The sequence below is a fragment of the Meleagris gallopavo genome, chromosome 2 (assembly GCF_905368555.1).
Source record: "Meleagris gallopavo chromosome 2, MGAL_WU_HG_1.1, whole genome shotgun sequence".
NCBI classification, from domain to species: domain Eukaryota; kingdom Metazoa; phylum Chordata; class Aves; order Galliformes; family Phasianidae; genus Meleagris; species Meleagris gallopavo.
The window spans coordinates 98,753,087-98,777,070 of NC_139405.1; the positions used below are offsets into that span (position 1 = coordinate 98,753,087).

Consider the following 23,984-nt stretch of genomic DNA (forward strand, 5'->3'; position numbering starts at 1 on the left):
GTGCTGGAAAAAAAATCCACAGACTGGTGTTTTCAAACCTATGTGATGTTAAGAAAAGTCATTCTTACATCAATCTTTGATGTCTTTGAGAAAGCTCCCACAGGATGAACATGATCATACAGTATGATAACTCCCACCATTACTCTCATGCAGAACATAAGAGTCTCTTCACTGGTGAATCTACTCCTGTACTCTCTGAAAAACAACAGGAAAAAAAATGTCTTGACTGTTTTTAATTGGACAGTTTTGCAAACCAGGCTGTGAAGGAACAAAACCTAAAGATTGTACTTGAAAATAGTACAAATACAAGAGAAATCTTTGCAAAATTTTAAAGACCTTTAAATTGCTAAGTCCCTGTCAATTTACAAAGAAGGTTAGGAAGCAAATAGATATTTAAATCTCTTTTACGAAACATTCCTAGTTCATATCCTCGTTTCCGTGAGGCCAGCAACTTTTGCTGAAGTGTTCCATGGCTGATAAAATATGATGGAGACTCATCATACTTCTGCTTCTTCTTAGAAACACAACATATGGGACTTCACAGGAAAACTATTTTTTTTTTTGCTTAAATTCTTACTTTGAAAGAAGTAACATTTAGGCAGAATCTAATTTCAGCAGCTTTTAATTACAGGTCTTCACCTGGATTCATAATTACTGATATCTCTTTTCAAGTACATAGGCAACATAGGTTTACCAGACATCTAAAAAGTAGAGGTATATTGTATGGGAATGGATTGAACTCATTCCAAAGAGTTTCTCTTTGTCTTTTCAACTGCAAAATAAGAATATGGATGATACAGTTAAGACAATCCCTATCACAGCTCTTTTACCTAAAACTATCACAAAGAAGTGAATTAAATGTAATAGAGAGAAGCACAATGCCTGAAAAATGGCAAGCAACACTGTTACAAAACAAATATCATTTAAGTAGATAGTACATAATTTGTCTACTGTTATTCACTATTTTCAGTATAAAATTTTATTTAAAATAAAATCAAAATTTCCTAAAGCTGTACTGTACTATCTCTCAGCTTACAATGACTTCAGATTTCATCCTCTGATTTAGAGCTATAAATACAGCATCATAACGTGACCAGATTTAAAGGCTGTAGAAATTTAGATGTGAAAGTGTCTGATTATCTCACAGTTAAAACTAAATACTGGATAATAAACTCAATTTTCTCTTCTAGTAGACAACTCACAATTTACTGTTTCTCTACTTATGCAAAAAAAAAAAAAAAAAGGGAGCATACACATATGTGTATTTTCAGTGACTCATACTAAGATGTCACAGGATTTTGAGATGATTCCCATCTACTATATGCGCATTTGTGCCAAAATCTGGCCTCTAAGCATGGTAATAATTTTGCAGGATGGGCAAGAGACAGTAGTTGCCCTATAGTTCTGGTTAGATGAGACAGATACTATAAAAGATTATGAAAGATTATTCTCGTATGTTAACCTTTGTTGAAATACAGACCCTCTCTAACAAAATTCAGCACTGATTTGTGGAAAAAATATCTAAGGTTAAAATAGGAGGCAAAACTTTCTAAAAACAGATTGTGTTTTGTTCAGTGTGATTGCAACTTAAGGCAAGCAGGAAATCATTTGGAAAAAAAAAAACAACAACTGTTTATTCCAGATGGAAATAAATAAAGATGGTAAAAATGGTCACATACAATAAAAACAAGATTTAAGATAAAACTTACGGTGTTTCCAACATGACTTTACATACACTAGCCATAGTACTTAAGCAGTCTGTTGTATTTTCGATTGGCAATGTTTTGTTCTAGAAGGGTTAAAAAAGAGTCATCATTGAGTACATCATCTTGTAAAATTAAAAATGTCTGTGTGTTTTGCCCTTTTCTCTCCCATTACTTACTTCTGATACAAAATGTGTAGTTGCATTACTGAGTGTTTTCAGCATTGGTGTTGCTTCTGCATAAAACAGAGACATCCTATTGGCCATTTCATTGTTGACTTCATTCTCGATGTCTAGCTGAGAAAAACATGAAAAAAAATAGTTAGTTAAACTCTTAAAATCTTGATACCAGCAAGAAAAAGATATAGTGCTTGTTCACGTCAGGAAGCAGGTTGCTGAATGAATAGTTCCAGCCTAATCACTTTATCCAGACTGCTGCTTAACTCTCATTGTGAAGGTGAGAATATGACAGCTAATGAATCAAGAAAAAAAAACAACACACTACCACAAATGGTATAAATATGCATAAAATGATACATATTTCAACATGAAGAGCAGATCAGACCTTATTTACTTACATGCATGTTGTTTATCCTGTTGCGACTTATTGTCCGCCTATAATAACTGAAGTCATTCTGAATTGCTGGGTTTCTCATCTTAGTGAAAGAAAACAGAAAATAATCAGTTTTGATCCAAAATATATGGAAAAAAAATAGCATGCAGTAGAAGATTTTAACCTTAAGTTCATCAAAACGAAGAGTAAAATGTAAGATTTCTGCAAACTCTTTAGCCAGAGCCTGTTCCCGTTCCAGGTGTTGAGTTGGAGTATAAGGTGGGCATGTCAAAGATTCCAGTAAGCTCTGCAGGGCCTTTTCTAAAAATAAAATATTTTTTTTTCAGTCTGTGTTAAGGTAAGACTTTATGTAAGCATTTAAATACTTGTTAGAAGAGAAGGAAGGCTTAGAATATGCACAGCCCCAACATTTGTTAGCCCTTCATTTCTATTCTAAGGTGAGAAACATTAGTCAAAGGAATTTCTGCTAAGTTTTGTTAAGCTTTCTGCCATTTTCTCTCCATTTTTATCAACGAACGCTTTTCCATTATGTCCGTTTTTCCCATCTAACATCCTTTATCTTGGAACCTTACAAAAATTCTATGGAGAAAGCATTTCTCCTATATTCAAATATTCTGTTATCTCTTTTTCATCTTCCTGAATTAGCCATCAACACAGTACAGAGATTGTTCTGGCATCTTAGTTATTGAAAGTGTACTCTTAAGCACTGATAGCAATGTAGTTCAGCTCCTGTGTCTATAATTACTAACATTACTTAAAAAGTGATAGGCATAGCAGAACTTTATAGAAGAATTCCCCTTACTGGGAACTTCCCCACTTTATAAAGACATTTTTTTGCACAAAGACTGTCATCCAGAGTCTTAATTCAAGGCTTAATTACATCATTTTTTGAGGGCAGCAAGGATGGTTAAGTCAGTTTAAAACGTGTCCAGCCTTGCATTTTCATGCTGCAAGAGAGTATAGATATCCTCCCGTCCCTGTTATCCCCCTTTTTATTTAAAAGCAAATCTCAAAATATTTTTGTCTTCATTCCTTTTAAAACTCTGTTCTCTATGAGAATTCAAATTAAAAAAAGTAAACTGCATCAGTACAACAAACATCAATGAAATGTTGAACGGTGGGAGGCATCAGATAAAAACTTTACAGTCACAATTGTATTCTCTGTGCTCTATTTAGATAATATACATTTTAGGTGGCAAGCCAACAAACTTTAAATAATTTTTAAATCAAAAGAAGATTAAAAAAACTGCACTGAGAAATGTAAGTGAAGGCAAATGTCTGTTAAGATCAAAGAGACAAAACAAAAGCCCTTTAAAATTAGTGGAAAAAGAAATTTCATATTTCTTTAAAGTAACTGAGTAAAACAGACATACTAAACCAGGGCTCACCTAATCTCAGTGAAAACTCATAAAAGCGCTTCAGCCTCACGACCAGAGGACACACTGAATTCCATGCTTTTTCTTGCAACTGGATATCATTGGGGTTTTGTATTGCCTGAAATGAAAATTCCATCATAAAGAACTGTGAATTACAAACAGCAAGTAAAAGGTGATTTGGAAGTTGTCCAGTACAGCATTTCAGAAAGTAAGTATTGTAAAACATAGGACAATTATAAGAATTAACATCATGTGCGAAAGTTATTAAGTCTAAAAAATACCATTCTTTTCCTTCTTCCCTTTAGCATAATAACTTAATAATATTCATTTAATCCAACACTGACATGCAGGAATCTTTTAACGCATTCTTTGAATAAAAACATACTGCAAAAGCATCAGGAGTATAAGTACTATATGCAGAAATAAACAGCTTTTTACAATTATTATTTTAAACTTATGTTGCTAAGAGCTCACGCTAAAAGTAAATTTGAGGCTGACACAGGGAAAGTTTTGGTCAGCTGAGACAAACTGTAAGTTACAATTCAGAATTGTATCTCAAAACTAATTTCACAGTGTAAGACACGTGCAAAATTGATATAAAATTCCAATTTTCTGTATTTCATTATCTCATTACATAGAATAGCTATTTCCAGTATTTTTTCCTATGAGTTTCTGACATTTGAGTATTATTTCTTAAGTATTAGTTCTTAACTGTAACTTTAACCATAAGGTATATGAGATGAGGTATATGAAACTGTCTCAAAGTGAAAAATAAATATTAATTAATTGCTAGTAGTAGACCTAAAAGAAGTTCCAACAGCCATCATTTAATAATTTAACATTACAGCTTATCATGTTGCACTGAATCCGTAAGCTTTCAAAATAGAATTATAAAGATTCTCATATAGTTCCATTGAATGTTCCTGGATACAGAACAGAACCAAGGAACACACTGCTCTGTTCAGTTTTTCTTCCAGAGTACTCCCATTAGCTTGAACAAACATACATCTCTAATTTCTTGTCCAGCTCCTTTGTAAGCCTGAAGATCTGCAAGCATACTTTCTGAGTCCTGTAAAACTGCACTGATCTGATTCCATACTTCTCTTTCTCCATCTGTGGGCTGGGCATCTAAGAAACATAAAAGTAAAATGCATAAGACAAAATGTAGCTGCAACACTGATGGCAAGATAATTCAGTTTAACTTAACAAAGTTATATCACTTGACTTTTGCATTATCTTTTTTTTAAAGATACAGTTATTCTGCACTGCCATTCAGCTATTAAAGTTTTTCCAATGTTTCAGTAATCTCTGGCTCAGAAGTCTCAGCATCATAAGGCAGTGTAATTAGAAAAGAGGATAGAGTCTTGGCCCTTTAGTAAAAAGGCACCTCACTCACGAGCTCCAAAGATCAATTATAAAGGATTGCTTACTTTCCTTGCAGCTTGGGGATAAAAATCAAGCCTTTCAGTGGATGGTGCAGTAGAATATTATGCCATGTCACCCTTCCTCCAGGCTTCCCTAACTGAGAATTTTTCTCCTTCTATGCAATATAGGTACAGTACTACACAAAAATAAACATTTTCCTTTTGAATGGCAGAGACCATTCCCAGTACTTGAATAGTAGATCTATTTAACCCAGTTCTATCAATCATCACTTTGTTTTCAGGGTGGGAGTGGAGTGATATGTAGACCTTCTACATTCAGACTAATGACATTTTGAAGGAAATCAAAATGCCCACGCGTCTGTCAGGTCCTGCACCCGGCTTGGAGCAATCTCAAACATCAGTACAGACTACAGGATGGATTGAGAGCAGCTCTGAGAAGAACGATATGGGGGTGTTGGTGGACAGAAACTGGATGTGAGGGAAGCAGTGCATATATGTGTCCCAGAAAGCCAGTTTTAACCTAGTCCATATCACAAGAAGCATGGCCAGTAGGCCCCCTACTCCACTCTCATCATGCCCATCTGTGGCAGTGTTCAGCTCCAGCACAAGAAGGGTGTGCACCTGTTAAGTCAGGCCCAAGGGAGGTCACAAAGATAATCAGAGGGCTGGAGCACCTCTGCTGTGGAGATGAGCTGAGAGAGTTGGGGTTGTTCAGTCTGGAGAAGAGAAAGTTCCCAGGAGACCTTAGTTGTCCTTTCAGTGTTTAAAAGGGACTTATTAAAAAGATGGAGAGAGACTTGAAAAAATACTGAAGTATAAAGTAAAGTAGAAACAAGGAGAAAACTACTCCAAAGATGGAAATCCCAGCTCAGACATGGCTGCTGAACTGAACTATTAGTTAATATTAGGTTTGAAGTGATACTGACTGTTTCTTTCCCCAAGCTGCAAGAAATCCCAGGTGTATACACCGTAATGGTTATTTGACCTTGTGGAAAAGAAGGGAACAAAACAGTAAATATTTCTAAGATTCACAAGGAAGTTGGTATTTTTGCTGAAAACTTCCATACGATCCACAATTGAGTAGGGGGGAGGAAGGAATCATCTATAAGTCAGTATTCACACTCCAATAGTTTTAATAAAAGTTAATTAAAATAACGTTTCCAGCAAATATTAAGGCATGAAAGAGAGTAAGCTATTGATTAGTACAAATCACAAGTGTAAAATCTGCACAATCACATTACCAGAAGCATGATTTGGTTAACAAAGAACTTCTATGCTACTTTCACAGTTCTTAAAAATATACTTAAAAATACTTAAAAAGTATTGCCCCCTAATAAAAATTTAAGCTCTCTGGACTGCTCTTCACTTTGGAATTTAGAATTGGTCTTTAGTAACATCCATTGTAGTTATTATTTTTCAGATTTTCCCAATTCATCTTTTGAAAGCTGATGAAAGGGTCAGTACTTGAAACCAACTGAGCTTTCTGTGGTATTCCAGCATATGGGGAAGGAGGAATAGGAGAAGGGTAGATGGCTGGAAAAGGGAAGGGAAAGGGAGAAGGCTGCAGAGGCTAGAGAGCAATAGGCTTAGCTTGCACTTGCAGAAGCGGTTTATATGTATGCAGAAATTGTTTAGCTTAAAAATAAAAGCAGGAAGGATGGTTCAGGCTCTTTTTTTTTTTTTTTTTAAACATGCATCTTATGTGTGAACTATATGTTATGCAAATACGTGCTCTGATAAAATTATTGTCATGTTTCAAAAGGGATTTTACATTAAGATTTTGACAAACACGGTTAGCTAACAGATTTGTGATTGATGACTTTGTAAAGGATTTCATCTTGCTTTGAACTATAACAACAACAAAGAATTCTTCATGACTGAGATTCTGGCTTTTAAAATTGTTTTTCTATTCCAACAATACCAAAGCTCATTTCCTTGTTCTGAATTAAAAAAATAAAAATAAAAATAAAAAATACTATTCCTGAATCACCTCTTCTAACCCTAACTCCAGACAATCAGCGCATGCTTAAACAATTTGAACACACTTATAAATAAATCCATAGTCACTAGCTAATCCACACTGAGTGCAAGCCCTCTCAATAGAAAGGTCCCACTCCCTCTGAATGTACCACATTTCAAGTCTGATAGACTTCAGAATACCCTCAAGTCTGACAGTCTTTATAGTACTCATGATTATTTATCAGAATACTCTTTCGTTAGCAAGACAAAACAGGGAACCAATCCACCTGTCTCTGATAACTAAATAAATCCTCTGGAACAATTGCAGTCCATTAGTAGATCCATTATATATTTCAGGTACTTAATGAGCTTAGAAGGTGGAACAAATTTTTTTTCTCTGAAAAATACATCATTTGTTTAAAAAAATATATCCTATCTCATCCTTCACCAGTTATGTTTTTGAAAAAAAAAAACATAAAAACTGCAACATATGTTACACATCAATACTCAAAGGACAAGATTAAATACAAAAAAAAAATGGATGTGAAGTACTTATTTATACAAAGTCAAGCATAACACTATCTCAACAATTAAGACATAACAAGTCACTTGTACAAGAAGTATTTCCAATCCATACACTCTTTCTACATCTGAAATGCAGACCAAAAAGCAGAGAACTTCATTCCATCCTCAGTCAATGTAATTGGAAGTTAAAGGGATTCCCACTCAGACTAAGATAATGCTTGCATTTCAAGTGCATTAAATGCGCAATCATATCTGTCAGATAATATCATGGCCACCTGGTTTTGGCAGCCATGCAAAAGAACAGTGAGTTCAACAAGGTGTCTTACAGGCTCTGCTTTCAGCATTTCAGCAAATTAGAGCACAGCATGTGTGTATACATATATATACACATACACACACATTTCAGGTCTGACACCATGACAATGATTTTTCCCCTTCCAATCTGGCACATGATTAGAAAAAAGGCTAAGCTTATGTCCTTGATAAAGACAGAAAGCATTACTTTCAACTCCAGTGAAAAATGCATTTCAGAGAGTATGAGAAGTTGCCATACCCTATATATTAAAAAGAATGGTAATAGCCACATATGCCAGAATTCCATAATTAGCCAGAACAAATGAAGCTCTCTAAATGAGCATGAGGCTATGCCACGGAAAAAAGCATGAGGTCATTGGTTTGTTGCTCTCAGCCCTGTAACGCATGAGGAGTGGACAACCTCAAGAGAACGCCCTGGGAATAAACCACCACTTCTTGCTTAGGGCACTTTCTGAAGTACAAGAAATGAGTTTAATCTTGCTCTGGCTGGATAGAGATTACACTTCCAGCCTCCCTGCCTGTGGAGCAAGGGCACTTATTAACATCCCACAAAAAAAATGGGCAGTTGCTCTGCTGCTAGACATGTTCCATTAATAGACACTTTTAATCATATATGAGCAACTATAACTCAACATTTCATAAATCTTCCTGGGGATAGTGCAAGAGGAATAGTGGAATATAAGTATCCTTGATTCTTTGGAGAAGGATCGGATAACAAGCCCACCTAGCTAACGTTTAGAAAAAAGGGAAACCCGTTAAGGTTCTGCATTCAGAGTTTGGTCTTATAAAAGACATATGTATCCGGGGAGAGGATGGAATGAAGATGCCACTTAAAGACTGCCAAAAGCTTACAAGCTTTAGCCTTTTAGGTTCAAAACAAGTTGTTGTTACCAACCTTCAAATTATTCCCAAGAATTCATATTCAAATACTTATTCACCTGAAAACTAGGCAGCAGTAATTGGACAACAGAGTTCTGCAAAAATGAGAACTCATAACGTACTACAGAAAGAGCTTTAAATAGCCAGAATTCATTTACCTTTTACAAATTCAATCAAGGTCAAGATCTAGTGGACAAAACAGTTGTTGAATGGAGAAAAACCCATTTCAAGAGAATCACTCTATGGGGTAACAATGAAACCTTAATTAGCTGTGAAGACCACAAACTCACAGGACTTGCCATGCACTCACTCTTCCTAACAAGGTTTTATTCAAGTTATGAGCAAAGGTGAGCAAACAGGTATATGATAAATTCAAATAAATGTCATTTTGAATACAAAAACATCAAATGTAGAACAGCAGAACAGTTTTTTTTTTTTTATTTTTACACCTGCATAGGAGAACACTCTTCTCTACACTAACCTCTGAAGTTAGGCACTACTCATCTTCAAGGTTGGATTCCACTTCAAATTGTTTCTACTTGTACAGATTAATAGCTATTCCATGGCTCAAGAAGAGAGAGCATACAGAATTGCTTTTGCCATATAATATTAATTGAAATTAATAAGAGATTCAATCTTTTAAAAAATATAATCACAGTTACAAAACTTGGTTCCTACTTTGGAATCAAGGATTGGATTCAGTGACATTAGTAGAACATGTTGTAAGGAATACAACTGATCATACATATAGATAGCTGCAGAAAAGAGGAGTGCCATGATATTCTAAATAATTTGTAGTAGCACTGAATTTTCAAGGAGAAAATTAAAATAGCCATTAAAAATGTTTGGAAGGTGAAATTTTTAAATAGAATCATGAAATAAAAATGAGTGTTTCTTATTTCAAATACAGCACAGAATTTGAAAAAAAAAAAAAAAAAAGAACAATTTTAGGTGAGAAAACTTGATTTTTCTGAATGTCCTCTTTCTACTTGCTCACTTTTCAAGAATTGCATAGAAATGTGCTGGAAGAACTAAAGCTAAATATGAAAATAATTGGTTGGTAAAAATATTAAAGTGAGTTTATATTTTAAAATAAACAAAGAATAAGAAATTTAAAAGATACCGTATCAGATGTCCTCCTCAAATTTTTCAAAGCAGAATTCTGTCCTGGAGAATAGCAACTTTTAAAAAATAAATATTTCTTGTGGCATAGAAGAACTCATACTAGCTTATCCTTACAAGACATTACTGGAGGCATTCAAGGTCAGGCTGGATGTGGCTCTGAGCAGCCTGGTCTAGTGGCTGGTGACCCTGCCCATGGCTAGGGGGTTGAAACTAGATGATCTTTATGGTCCTTTTCAACCTAAGCCATTCTATGATTCTATGATTATCTGAGAGACCTGTGTTAACTAAGGGTTGTAAGGGAAAAAAGTAAAACTGAAGTCTATTATGCTGAACTTACAGTGTAGTTTCTTAACTAAGATATCTAGATCTGTTCTGCTGCCATTATTCTGCTCTGCATTTCTGTTCTCATTTTTGTGTACTAAGAGCTAAGGCTCTTCCAACCATGCAGTCACTCAGATTTAGCTGACTGAGAGAGTATTTAGTAAGTTGAGGAAATAAGTTGTATCATATATATATATATATATATATATATATATATATATATATATATTTATATATATTTATATATATGAACAGCTAGTTCTTAGCAAAGTCATTTTCCCACAACAGTTATCACACATGACTTGTGCAACAACGTTTGTTATACACGTTAATTCTAGCACATAGCTACGAGTCTACGTAACATAGCACTAGCCATGGGATCACCCCTTTGGAGAAGCACAAACTCAGACCATCTTAAATCAATTGTCCAGAGAATTTTACACCCTCACATTCTTTTCCCACTTCCTATATACAAACGCTCATTACTTTTGAGCAATATCAGCACATAAAGTTCATTTTTGATGTATGGAGATAGAGAGTATCTAGATCCATAGATCTACTCCTCTACGGTAGGAAAAAATGTTATTTCTGTGTTTTTTTTTTTTTTTTTTAGTTAAAAAAAAAATATATATTCATTTTTATAAAAACAAAAAACCACTAATACAACAATATTTGTATGGCACTTTTTATGCACAGGAGAAAAAAGTATGCCACAAACTCTTTTCTGGTACAATAAGTTTCAAATGAAGAACAGCAAAAAATCCCAGGGCAGGAATATCCCAAAACCCTGCAAAAATTTCAGAAGTAGTGCTGCCAGACTTACTTTGAGGTTTCAGCTTACTGCTAATGAAAAAGTGGATAAAAACTAAAAAGCAATATCCTGATGCTAAAAAATGAAATACAGTAAACACATCAAATCAACACATCCCTCATTTAAAAAGGGACATTCTTCAGAATATTTCCTGTGTTTTTATATTGTTTAGTATTAATTCTTTCAGGTGAACTCAGAAATCTCCCTGGGATATGTAAAATTTCACAGCAACGTTTTCAAACAGTTACTGAATAACAATACTTCACTAACACTTGAAATTGTTCAACATTCAGTAATTTGCACAGTCTAAAGCAGAGATGAACAAAGGCATGATTTTTTCCTAAGAAAGTATACAAACAGGTATTGCACAGTTGAATAAATCCTTGTGAACAGAGAGGAACACTACTAGGATTTCTACTATGAACCTAATTCTTTGTTTAAGACTCTCATCTAAGATATATCACGTGAATCAAGTGGAAGATAGCTGAATGATGAGTAAATACTTAAAGAGACTGGAAGCTAACCTTTTTCATGCAATATATTTGAAATTGAATGTAGGAAATCTATGATAATCTTATACTAACTGTAAGCATAATACAAATACATTTGAAATTGCTGAATGTTTTCAGCAACAGAGAAAATTTTTTGCTCCAAAACTTCTGCCTTCCCTCTTGACATTCTACGATTCTATGTTACGGTTCTCTATCATGAATCCATCAAAATCTAATTTTTCACTAAAGAAGACATCTTCTCAAAGCTTTAGAAAGGCTTTTTATTATTTTTCAATTTATAATCATAGACTCATAAAATGGCTTTGGCTAGAAGGGATCTTAAAGACCATCCACTTCTAATTCTGATCACTGTGGGCAGGGTTGTCATCCACCAAAGCAGGCTGCTCAAGATCCCATCTCCAACCTGGTCTTGAATGCTGCCAGGGATGGAGCATCCACATCTCTGGGCAACCTGCACCAGTGCCTCACCACCCTCTGAGTATAGAATTTCCTCCAAACACCTAACCAAAATTTCTTCTCTTTTCGTTTAAAACCACTTCCTCTTGTCCTATCACTATCAGACCATGAAGGAAACCTTTTAACTGCATTAGTTTCTAATACCTTTTTTTTTTTTTTTTTAATCCACTGAACTTGAGCTGAAAACGAATTGAAAACAAAAATTCACATGGCCAGCAAGCATACACACAGACTGGCATCCATGGCCAATACACTGGTGTGTGTTTTTACACAAACAACTCAGTATTTCGATGCAAAAAATGAAATACAGAAAACACACCAAGCCAACACATGCCTCTGGAGTTACGTTCCTTCCATAGAACACAGATTTTATTATTCCACAAAAATCTCCAAGACTATTTCAATCCCTAGGTAGTTGTGTGCTTACACACAAGTGCAGAAGTGCTTACACCAATTGCTTGCATTTCCTTGGGAGTAGGCACTTAACCTCACCTCTGTTCCTGTTGGCAGAGCAGGTTTTAGAAAAAACAACAAAAAACCAACAACCTTCTCTACCAAGGCAGTAAAATAGGCATTTTCCCCTCTCACTTCTACAAGGCCTACCACTGCCAGGCCACCTGTTTCCTGCTAAGTCAGCAGTCACAGCTAGTAGGACCTTCTTACATTATAGGACATGATTGGACTGATAAAGTCTAGAAGTTCAAAGCAGCTGAAAAGCTCTGCAAGAGCGCGGCACAGCATTCTTCTGAAGTGTCCTGAAACTTGACAGAAAAAAATTGATGATTTGTACAAAGGTTAACATCCAAGTTTTAGAATAAAATTCTTAAATTATACAGACAGAAGTAGAAAATGGATTGAGGGCCTGCAGTACCTTATTCCAAACCCAAAATAACCAATTAACTTTCTTCATAATTTAAAACTGATTCTTTATGTTGTGGTAAATGAGATCTAGATGAGAAGATTAAAGCATGTACAATGTTACATTCGTACACTCCAGTTCTAATCCAAGAAAGCATGTTTGAACAATTTCTTAAGATTTAAATGTGTTTAAACGACTTTTAGAACCAGTTCTTCTAAGCACGTATATGCAGTTTCTCATTTCATGTAATTTTTTTTTTTTTTTTTTTTTTTTTTTTTAAGAATAACTCAGGAATAAATTATTTCAGAAAAGTACTCAAGGTGATAATATTTGTGCCTACTTATCCCAAATTCTCTCTTCAACCATACCTAAAAATCAAATTATTAAAAAAGTAGCTTCTTTCAAAACTTTTTGTGTTGTTCAGATTGAAGGTTTTAAGAGAGAAAACATCACACGCTGTTAGCATTCTGATAAAAAGCATTTCACACAATTAGCGCAGTTAAGATTAACCCATATTTAAGGATTTGATGACCAGTTTTCAAGAAAGTGTTCGGAAGTACATGCAGGAAAAGCATAACCAGGAGAAGGGAAATAGCTTTGATTCAGAAACAAATGTGACAAGGAAATTAGTATGTGAAACACTGTCTGCAAACCGATAAACATGCAATTAAGAGAGATGCAATCAAGTACTTACACTTATACCACTTCATTACTCTTTAAAAACTATAATAATCCAGTTAAATCACCACTGAACCAGCCACCTACACTGTTGGTATTTTCTAAGCTTCTCATAATTATTTCCACTGTAAATATATTTCCATTCAATGAAGAAAAACAACGAACAAATATTATTAACCCTGATTTGTTAGAGTAAGCTGAAGTTCATTCACATATAAATTTAATAATGACTTATAAAATGTTCTGAAACTAAATTAGTTATATTTTATTTGCGTATCTATCATCCTGCCATCTTCTCGTGAAGTAGTTTTACACAGTCTTATAGTTATCAAAAAAACTCAATACTCAACCAAAGTGTAATTTAATTTGCTTGCAAATCCCTTTTGAATTGCTTCATGACGCGTAAGCACATGCAGTTTATTAGGAAGTAATAAGCAAAGAAGGCAAGCCAGGCAAGAAGCTTTGCTCACTTTCAAAGTCAAGGAAAAAATTTGGCCCCTGATCAAGCTCTGTGCAAGTGAGAACTTTTAAAAGATTTCCCATTTGGTTCCTGAAAAATAGAAAAGGAAGAGAAAAGGAGTTCTGAGTGAACAAATGGTTTTAGAGACAAGGACTTGGATAGACTGGTTGCGCTGGAAAATAAACACTGCAAACAATCCATATTAAGATTTTTTTTTTTTTCCCTTAGTTCACTATTAAGTCAGGAAAAAGATTCTCTCACAACCTTGTAATTGTTTGAACTTACTTTCAAAATCCAGGAAAAAATGTGGATAGTTTTCAATTTCCCTGGTAAGGACCTTAAGAAGATTACCCATCCCAGCAAACCTAGCAAATGCAACAAAATCATAAACAGTTATATACATAAAATTAGAAAACTACCACTAAGGTTTGAAACAGTCTGCATCATTCATTAAACATTATGACAAGTTCTGGACCACAAGAAATATTCTGATGGCCAGCTCTGTGGAGAATAAAACCTCGTACAGATACAGAAATTCTATCCATCAACTTGGAATTGAAACATCAGTACATTATTAAATACAGAGATTTATGAGTTTATTTACTTAGAAGAAACTAACTGAAAACTGTATTGTAAGTATTGTAACTGCTGAGTTAGACTCTTAGCATAAATTTGCATTATTTCATTAAAATTACTCAATTGTTTAAAAACAATAATGTATTAGAAAGCTAAAATGCCTTTTTTTTTTTTAACTTTTAATTAAATAAAGTTCAAACTCTGCACTCTTTTATCTGCTATTCCTATCTTTTATCACAGTGAAAATATTTGCACCTGCAGTTAGTAAGAAAAACAGCCAAAAGGAAAAGTGACCAATTCTCAAAAACCAAGTCTCTGTGGAAAAAAAACACAAAAACAAAACACAGAAGGAGAACTGAAGAAAAAGTTGGTTTTATTTCGTTGGTTTTTATTTTTGTTACTTTTACACCAGCTCTTAAAATGATGTGTTATTCTAAAACTATGTGAAAGTACAGATTTGGGAAGTAAACAAACTTTTTTGCAGAAGTGAGAAATTAAACCATGAAAATCACGTATTAGTATAAACAGTCTCCCCAGATGTAGAAAAATGTGATTTTTAAATTTAAAAATTATTTGAAAAAACATTCTCAGTACTCTGAATCATGACTCTCAGGGCTCACATCTCATGCTCATCTATTTTTCAGTTTGAGAGATCAGAACATACACACAAAAGTTATTCTAAGCTTGTATATGGTCAAAACTCCATTTGAGAAGACAAAGGTATTTTTTCAAATTCTCCCTCAAGCACTACAGAAGAAAAAGTATCATAAGCTCTCATTTTTATATGTACGTAAAGGATACATCTCCTAGGAAGGCAATGTAAGATTTGGAGATTTAAAAGCAGTCACAGTCATTCCATAACGTACAGAATACATTCAGAGTACACAGCTTCATGTAAACCAGGTTTTTGCTATAGAAATAGCTTTGCTTTGCATGAAATATTTCTTCAAACTTTTCTCTCCAGAACTGATCCAGTGAGCAGCCTGTTAAGTCCAATACAGTTAGCATCATCTTACATAAACAGCATTGAAACATGAAGAATCATTGTGTTACTCATAAAGTTGCATCTATATGTAAGCACAAAAATGAGATGCAGTTTCACTTTCACAGGATGTACATTGTATGAACTGAGCCTATCTTTATGATTAGCTTACAAAGGGGAAAAGCATGAGAACAGAGGAAGCAATTTTATGCAGCACCAAACCTTGTATACTCAGTGATTTAACATCTCATCACACTTTTATATTGCATTTTATAACATCATTTAGATCAGGGAAAACAATATGCATAAACCTGATTTCCTTTACTTAACCCTGACATAAACAACTTATATTACCAAGAAATACTACCACATTCTAAATTACTGACTCGGTTTGGATTCTTCACTTTCAACTCATTTTAAGCTGTATCTTACCTCATTGCCTTCAGTCTTCAGAGAGAATCCAATCATTTCTTCTACTGTCAAAGTTAACTCTGCATCCGGAGACTGGTTTAGCTGATAGCATGCTTCGAACAGCAAGAAAGCTGTTCCCTTTGCCAAAAACTGAGGCTAAGCACTCTTATTTGCATTGAATAGCTTTAGGTCATGTGCCCAGTTTTTGGTTTCAGTTCCTTCTTAAAGAATTATATCACACCATAGCTATGGAGATTTCTAATATATTTTTCCTGAATTTCTACTACATTTTTCAGCTTTTCATTTTCTTATCCTTTCCTACAATCCTCATACAGAAAATGAATCCAAATTTTAAAACTACTAAACAAGACCCCAGACACAAAATTTACATCAATTTTCAGGGTTAAACTACAATTTCCAATTATCTTAAAGGCAGTGGCTTGACATTACCTATTTTCAATATACACAAAACCAAAAAATAAGTGATACTGACGACCAACATCTAGAAGTCATGGCTCAAACATTTATTAAATAAGCTTCACTTTTTTTAATGATTCAAAATAGTTCCTTATTGGCTTTCTAAAAGCAAAACCAAAAGCAAGTCTAGTTCCAAGTAACATTTGAACATCATTCAATATTATGTTTTTAACTCTGTATCAGAAGACTGATCTTCATCTTAATAGAAACATTAATAAGCATATTTCCCTGCCCCAAGATGCATTATTTTACTCCTCATAGCTTTCTCCTTCCACAGTTTAGATCTTTCAAACTGTCTTTCCCTGGAAATAACGCTTTTCAAACCTCAGGAACTGCAAAACACTTCCATGATAACATGAGATTTCAAAGCAATCAGTGGCATAAACTCTCAGTGAGTCAGTATATAAACGACAGTTGCGACAAAAATGCAAACATAAAGCTAATGCACAGTAGCAAATAGAAAGGCTTAATCTAGAGACTTTAAAATTTCATTTCATTAAACTAGAAAGAATTTTCTTTTACTTACTGCAAAATCAGTTCAAATGCTGAAATAAGACTCAATGCAAGCATAAAAACATTGCTGTCACAATACTCCTAAATGATAGCAGTTTCTCTTTAGTGTCCAAATCCCTCTGAACATAACCTTTTATCAGTATGCTTTAAAAATGATGATATGCAGACACAACAATGTTTGCATTTTCAATTTTCTACCTTTTCAAATGATCAAAGCTTACCCTAATATATATTTATATGAACTATGAACACTGAAAATACTTTTCCAAAGTACTGCTGACAGCTGAAAGCTCATTAGTCCTTATTCAATGCTCAACATTTAATTAGTTGCACACAGATGCAAGCAAAGTGTAAGAAATTTGTGAACAAGAGCATACGTTTAGAATTTTGCGTTTCATACCATTATTCACTAGCATTTTTTAAAGTGTTGAGCTTCAAAACTAAAATACCATAGGATGGTTTTCTGTTGCATCACTTTGCTCCCAAAATTTCAGTAATTTAGTTCAGACATTTTAGAAGTATTGCGTTAAATTTCTTCTCCTACAGTAAAACAATCAATTTATTTTTGAATTGTGGAAAATAAAACACTAACACAGCTCCCCACCATCAGTCCTTCAAATCTGACATGGATATTATCTACTCTCTCAAATATAATGAAATCCTGTTTTGAAAATGTAATCAATGTTCACAAACTGGATATTATCAACTCAGTTTCGTATGTCAAACGCGAAACTTTTTTTTTTTTTTTTTTTTTTTTTTTTTTTTTTTTAAGATCTTCAAAATATTCACGGATTTACTGCTTTAAGTCCCTGCATAATTTTAAATTGTGGAACTCTGAACTATTTTTAATTGATAGCTACAATATTATACATATTGTATTGCTAGGAAGCAGTAACTTTTAATAAAGTTATTTCATCTGACTTTACAGGACTTATTTACATCAGTACAAACTCAAAAACTGCAGTATCACAACAGCCACACGCAGACAAACAAAGTATTTAAATAGTGTATGAGGGAAAAAAGACACATGGTTCAGCTCAACCCTCTACTGTTGATCAGTGCTCCTTTGCCATATATAATTTCCTAAATCTGCCCATGTACATAAACATAGTCTAAAAGGCTTTTGTGAAAATGAGCTGGATCAGCAAATACCTACTACTTAAATTCATTTAGATCACCCTAACTAAATGGGGCTGAGAGAGTTCTCATGAGAAGCTCCACTGGGAGTTTCAGGAGAAACAGAGACTCCCAAGCTCAGGAGCAGCAATCAGTAATTAGGAATGATGACTTCTAATGAAATAGCTGCACTGATGTATGCATGCATCTACAGTCTGAGGGAACTGTAGTGTATTAAGCTTATTAGAATCATTAAAACAGTGTAACTGACCTTACTGCAAGAATAATTAACTGTGATATAAAACCCAAAACAAAACATAGCACCATCTGAACCCAAGATCTCTTAGATCAAAACGCCCAATTTCAAGTTGTCGTGATACTCACCTATGTAGTTTCCTGCATTGTTCCATTAGAACAATGCAGAACTGCACAGCTTAGAAAATAGCTTACTGAACTACAGAATGAAACGATAATGGAAAAAAAATCCTGACTAAACATCAAAGTTTCTTAGTAATGATAACGTACTTTGTTTTCTGAAGAAAACTCGTATCACTCGTTTTTCTGTTTGGGAGAGGAAGGAAGATTTAAAAAATCATTTCTAACATTTGCCAACTCTATTACTAACATTTTTGCTTTTGCTTCTTATCCTTTTGCAATAAACATATTAAAAACATTTTCTCTTCTAAAGCACTTGTGGAAGACTAACTCCACAAGAGAGTCTAGAAAATGGAAACACGCAGTCCTTGGAGTCATCCACAGAGCAAGAGCATACAGAGAGACTGTAATACAAATAAGCAAAGAAATAACAGCGTCTCACCTTCCTTATTCATATTCAGGTGATGGATATACACAGAAAAAATCCAACTCAACTCCATCCCCCAAAACTGATGCAAAAATATGGAAAGTAGAATAAAAGAAAAATGTTGTTCAAGGTGAAAGCAATCCAAGATAAAAAGAATAGCTTCTCCTTTGAACAATTATTTTATAATAGTTCCTAGATAAATAATGCTTCAAGCCAAGAGCTTTTACTGTCAACTAATAGGTAACTTGCAGGACACAATTAGCAACTACAAGAAAGGTGAGGCAAGTCAGAAGAAGATAATAAATGGTTTGTAACGACAAATAGATTTTTAAATAATCACAAAACGTTAGAAGAGATGGCCAAGAATACAAGTATTTATAGCCCCAAGGATTAAGAGCTTGGCTTGTGGTTTCACTAAAATTTTTTTGAAGTGGAAAAAAAAATAAAAATAAAAAAGGGTTACCTCAGATGAACTTGCTGCTTTTTAAAGGAATTTTTCAACATGCCAACCCTCGCATCTTAATACACTTTGAAGAGAACACCTATGTATTTTCAAAGTGTATTATGTCAAAAAGCCATCATGAAAGAATGAAAACCAGAAAACCAAAATATCTAGATTCTGACTCACAGACCAATAAAAAGAATAGAAATCAATGAAATAATTAGAATAAAAATTCTGTTTGGAAAAAAAAAAAAAAAAAACTGTTGTAATTTTCAGTACTGTTGTACTGAATATGCAAAGTACAGTAACTGTAATCCAATGAATCACTTCCACAGATGCTTAAAACACCAGAAAGGGGATCAATCTCCCCACACTCCATCAGTTCATGATATCAGGTAAGCAAAGCAAGAATGGTTACCAAATTGATGCATGGAAATGAGATGCCTTTAACTGAACCAGAACAGGCTTAGCTAGTGCTGAGTTTCTTCCTTCAAAACAAAACCATTTCATCCTTTTCCAGGAGGAACTGAACTTATGTTTCACAAATATCCTAAGAGAAGTCACAGCCACTCTTCTCAGAATTTCCTTCTTGTCTTCTCTCACAAAAATTATAACCAAAATATGAACACATGAAAAATTAGAAACACAGAAGAAAACTGTCATTGTTGCTCTTTCTACCTTTTAATGTCTTCCAATTTTTCAGCCTTCTAACTATGCCAAACAGAGTATTTCATATGCTCATAGAATGCTCATAGAAAATCCAGTGCAAGTGTCTGAAATAAAAACCTATAAATGCAGTTGGTCTGGTAATCAGAGAGGCTGAGGAAAAATTACTTCATCGTTATACTGGACAATAAATTAAACATAAAGCAGAGTAGAAAGTACTAAATTCAAGGTTTTTCAAGGATTGATTTTATAGTCAGGGTTAGGGAATGGGGGGCTATATTAAATATATTGCAGAATGTGTCTTCTCCAAAACCATAGTGTAATCTGTAATTAGACAGGAGCTATAGAAATGCATGAATCCTAGCAACTCTTCCCTTTAGCTTAATTAGCCTTGTGCCATTTTTTTTTATTCCTTCTGATATTATTTTATAAACTTTCATTCTTCCACATTAGACTCCCAATTTATTAAAACTTACAGGGAAATCTCAAGACTGTTGCATTTCTACAAAATATCCTGCCTAAAAAGTTACATTCAGTTACTAGGCAAGTATATTAGCCCTCTTAATTATGGAAATATAAATATAAATCTTGTATTATTAGGCACTTGCATTGTGCCTAATACTTTAAGGAGCATATCCTCTAGGAAAACCATTTCCTAGTTTTATATGCAAAGAATGCCAAAAACATTTTCGTGCTGCAACTTTTTTTTGTATTTTAACAAATCTGGAATTTCCATACGATGACAAATAAGGGAAGAGTACTGAGAATGGTGCTGAATTAAAACTCCATCCTTTTAATTAAAAATTCCATTAGATAGTGGAAATGAAAATTGAAACAACATACTGACTGACCCTGACAGGCTTCACCATAATTAATTTAAATAACTACTAGAAGCTACTCTTAATTTAGCAATGAAATTTGCATGATATCTTTTTGTTAAGACAATAAAATCGATGCACAGTAGCGACTTTATTCTACTTCCCTATAAAATCTATTTTTACTTAGCTGACAAATTTTCATGATGATTAATCACAAACTCATTTACAACAGCTTATTCCCTTCACATTGCAAGATGCACATGCCTATAAAGGCATATTATACAAAGAAAACAGCATTGTTCAATGATGTGAGCAAAGTTAGACATATGGACAAAAGTGAACATTGTACAGTTGTTTTGACAACCCTACAATGCTACTCAGTGGATTTCCTGTGAAGGAGACATTTAAAACTCACAGACCAGACTACAGACGTTTGCTCATTCAACATGGCTTCACTCAAATAAAGATAACACAAACCCAGGAAGCTTTTGTTGGTGACGTGGTGCCCTCTACTGTCTGAATGGAAATCTCAACCGGAGACACACCTGAGTGTTTTTAATCTACACAACATTGTACAGCACTGCACTATGAAAGAACAAGTTTTACACAAAGCACATGAAAACGTACGCTCTAAATAAAAACCAGTCACGTTTTATCTGAAATGCTTGTGATCTTTATGCTTAAGTAAGATGCCACTACTTGTCTAGATGTAATTACTAATATATTAGTAATATATACTATATATATTATACTATATATTATATTAGTTTATATATACTAATATATTTGCACTGAACTATCGGAATGGAATTTTTGTAGGGACCAGAGCTACAGTAACAGTGGATGAACTTAGCCTCTGCCTTTACTTCATTTTCTAGCTAAAGCCAAACTAATCAAGATAGTACTTTAATAATCAAATTTCAGAATGACTATCAAGATTAAAACCCATTACATTGGTTTCCCATTCCCTCTTTCTTTAACTCATAATTTAGTTTAAAACCAACTGTAAATTTACATTTAAAAGTATGAAAACCATCATTTTCATTCATGAGCTGCTGGAGAGGAGCTCTGCAGAGAGGGACCTGGGCGTCCTGGTGGACGACAGGTTGGCCATGAGCCAGCAGTGTGCCCTCGTGGCCAAAAAGACCAATGGCATTCTGGGGTGCATTAAGAAGAGCGTGTCCAGCAGGTCGAGGGAGGTGATCCTCCCCCTCTACTGTGCCCTGGTAAGGCCTCATCTGGAGTACTGTGTCCAGTTCTGGGCTCCCCAGTACAAAAAAGACAGGGATCTCTTGGAAAGAGTCCAGCGGAGGGCCACAAAGATGGTGAAGGGCCTGGAGCATCTCCCCTGTGAAGAAAGGCTAAGTGAACTGGGTCTGTTTAGCCTTGAGAAAAGAAGACTGAGAGGGGACCTGATCCAGGTTTATAAATATCTGAGGTGTGGCGGCCATAGCGGTGAGGCCAGTCTCTTTTCAGTGGTATGTGGAGACAGGACGAGGGGAAACGGACATAAGCTGCAGCATAGGAAGTTTCGCACGAATGTGCATAAGAACTTCTTTATGGTGAGGGTGATGGAGCACTGGAACAGGCTGCCCAGGGAGGTTGTGGAGTCTCCTTCTCTGGAGATATTCAAGTCTCGCCTGGACGCCTACCTGTGCGACCTGGTGTAGGGAACCTCCTTTGGCAGGGTCGTTGGTCTCGATGATCTCTAGAGGTCCCTTCCAACCCTTACAGTTCTGTGATTCTGTGATTTTTCCTGAAGCATCCAATGGAGTGAGAACTATGAACAAGGCATCTCAACTTGCAAGTAATACATGCTACATCGAGTCTTTGACAGTACCGGTGTACTCTACATGTGAACAGAAATTCTGTCTACAATTATTCAAGTTTCAATTAGTACTATTTGTTTTGAAGCTTTAAGAAGCCAATTATGGGTAATCAAAATGTAGGAAGTTAGTTCTATCCAACAGGTTTTACTGCCTTTCTTGAGTTGTGCTGTTTGATAGACAATTTGTGCCTTTCAGAACTAGGAACTATGGAAAAAACACTATGATTAGGTTTAGAGCAACATTTTTTAAGTTTTACTCAATAAGGAGCAAAGAACTTCACTTAATTTTCAATCATAACTAACTTCCAATTCACACCTAAACAGAAGTGACATAAAGAAATCGTAGAACCACTGAATCATAAGGGTTGGAAGGGACCTCTGAAGATGATCAAGTCCAACCCCCTGCTAAAGCAGGTTCCCTACAGCAAGTCTCACAGGAAGATATCTAGGCAAGTTTTGAATTTCCGCAGAGGAAAAGCAACCACAGCCTCTCTGGTTCACTTGTTCCAGAGCTCTATCATCCTCACAGCAAAGTTCTTTCTCATGTTCTTGTAGAACTTCCTACATTGAGTTTGTGAACACTGCCTCCTGTTGTGTCACTGCGCACTGCTGAGAAGAGTCTGGCCCCATCCACTTGATACTCACCCTTCAGGTATTCACATGAGCATTGATAAGATCTCCCCTCAGGTCTCCCAGCCTTTCCTCATATGGGAGATGTTTCAGGCCCTTTATCAACTCTGTGGACTCTCTCTAGAAGTTCCCTGTCTTTCTTGAACTGAGGAGCCCAGAACTGAACACAGTACTCCAGAGGTGGCCTCACCAGGGCAGAGGAGATGGGGAGGGTCACCTCCCTTCATCTGCTGGCCATGCTCTTTCTGCTCTGCCCACAGGAGAAAGGCTGTGATTTCATTCATCTCAGAGCCATAAAACTGAGGTCTGTGCTAGCTTCTTGCTTTGAGTTCTTTGGAGAATGGGGTGAGGCAGAAAAACCCTCAATTATTCCCAATTTCATGATACACAAATGTTGTCATTTAAGTCAGTGAAAATTTAAGTCAATCTATAGTAAAGCAGTGGAACATGACAGGAAATTTAATGTTGTTTTCTTCCCTCTCCTTTGATTCGATCAGTATTTTACTGTACTTAATTCAATTTACTTACTAATGAAAGCAGTGCAATTGAAAGCTTCAGAAAAACATGAGATGTTAAATAAAAAATATTTCTTCAAGGCCATGGCTTGCCCAGCCACCTAATCCCCCAATCACAAATGCTAAAAACGAAAAATTTCTCAAAACACCAATATAATCAGCTACTACCATCTATATTTCACTCACTAAAGAATAAATACAACAGGACCAAGAGTATTTAATATTTTAAATTAAACAAAATAGACAAATAAGAAGATCTTTTCTTCTAGCT

At 34.9% G+C, this 23,984-nt stretch overlaps 1 protein-coding gene across 10 annotated transcripts in view; it reads right to left on the reverse strand.

The window, feature by feature from the left end:
- Positions 1-23,984, reverse strand: part of CYRIA (CYFIP related Rac1 interactor A) — a 53,514-nt gene that overhangs the window by 5,682 nt on the left and 23,848 nt on the right. For 5 of the 10 annotated variants that reach the window (XM_085218060.1, XM_085218058.1, XM_085218056.1 and 2 more), the window contains 8 exons: positions 14,223-14,302; positions 4,659-4,780; positions 3,665-3,770; positions 2,440-2,576; positions 2,281-2,358; positions 1,883-1,999; positions 1,710-1,789; positions 69-195 (listed from right to left, as the gene is read on the reverse strand). In XM_085218060.1, coding sequence (XP_085074186.1) covers positions 69-195; positions 1,710-1,789; positions 1,883-1,999; positions 2,281-2,358; positions 2,440-2,576; positions 3,665-3,770; positions 4,659-4,780; positions 14,223-14,292 — 837 coding nt within the window. In that variant the 5' untranslated portion in view covers positions 14,293-14,302. Of the gene's footprint in view, positions 1-68; positions 196-1,709; positions 1,790-1,882; positions 2,000-2,280; positions 2,359-2,439; positions 2,577-3,664; positions 3,771-4,658; positions 4,781-13,947; positions 14,028-14,222; positions 14,303-15,927; positions 17,656-23,984 lie in introns of those variants that run through there. The other 5 variants (XM_085218059.1, XM_085218054.1, XM_085218055.1 and 2 more) reach the window with 4 other exon arrangements.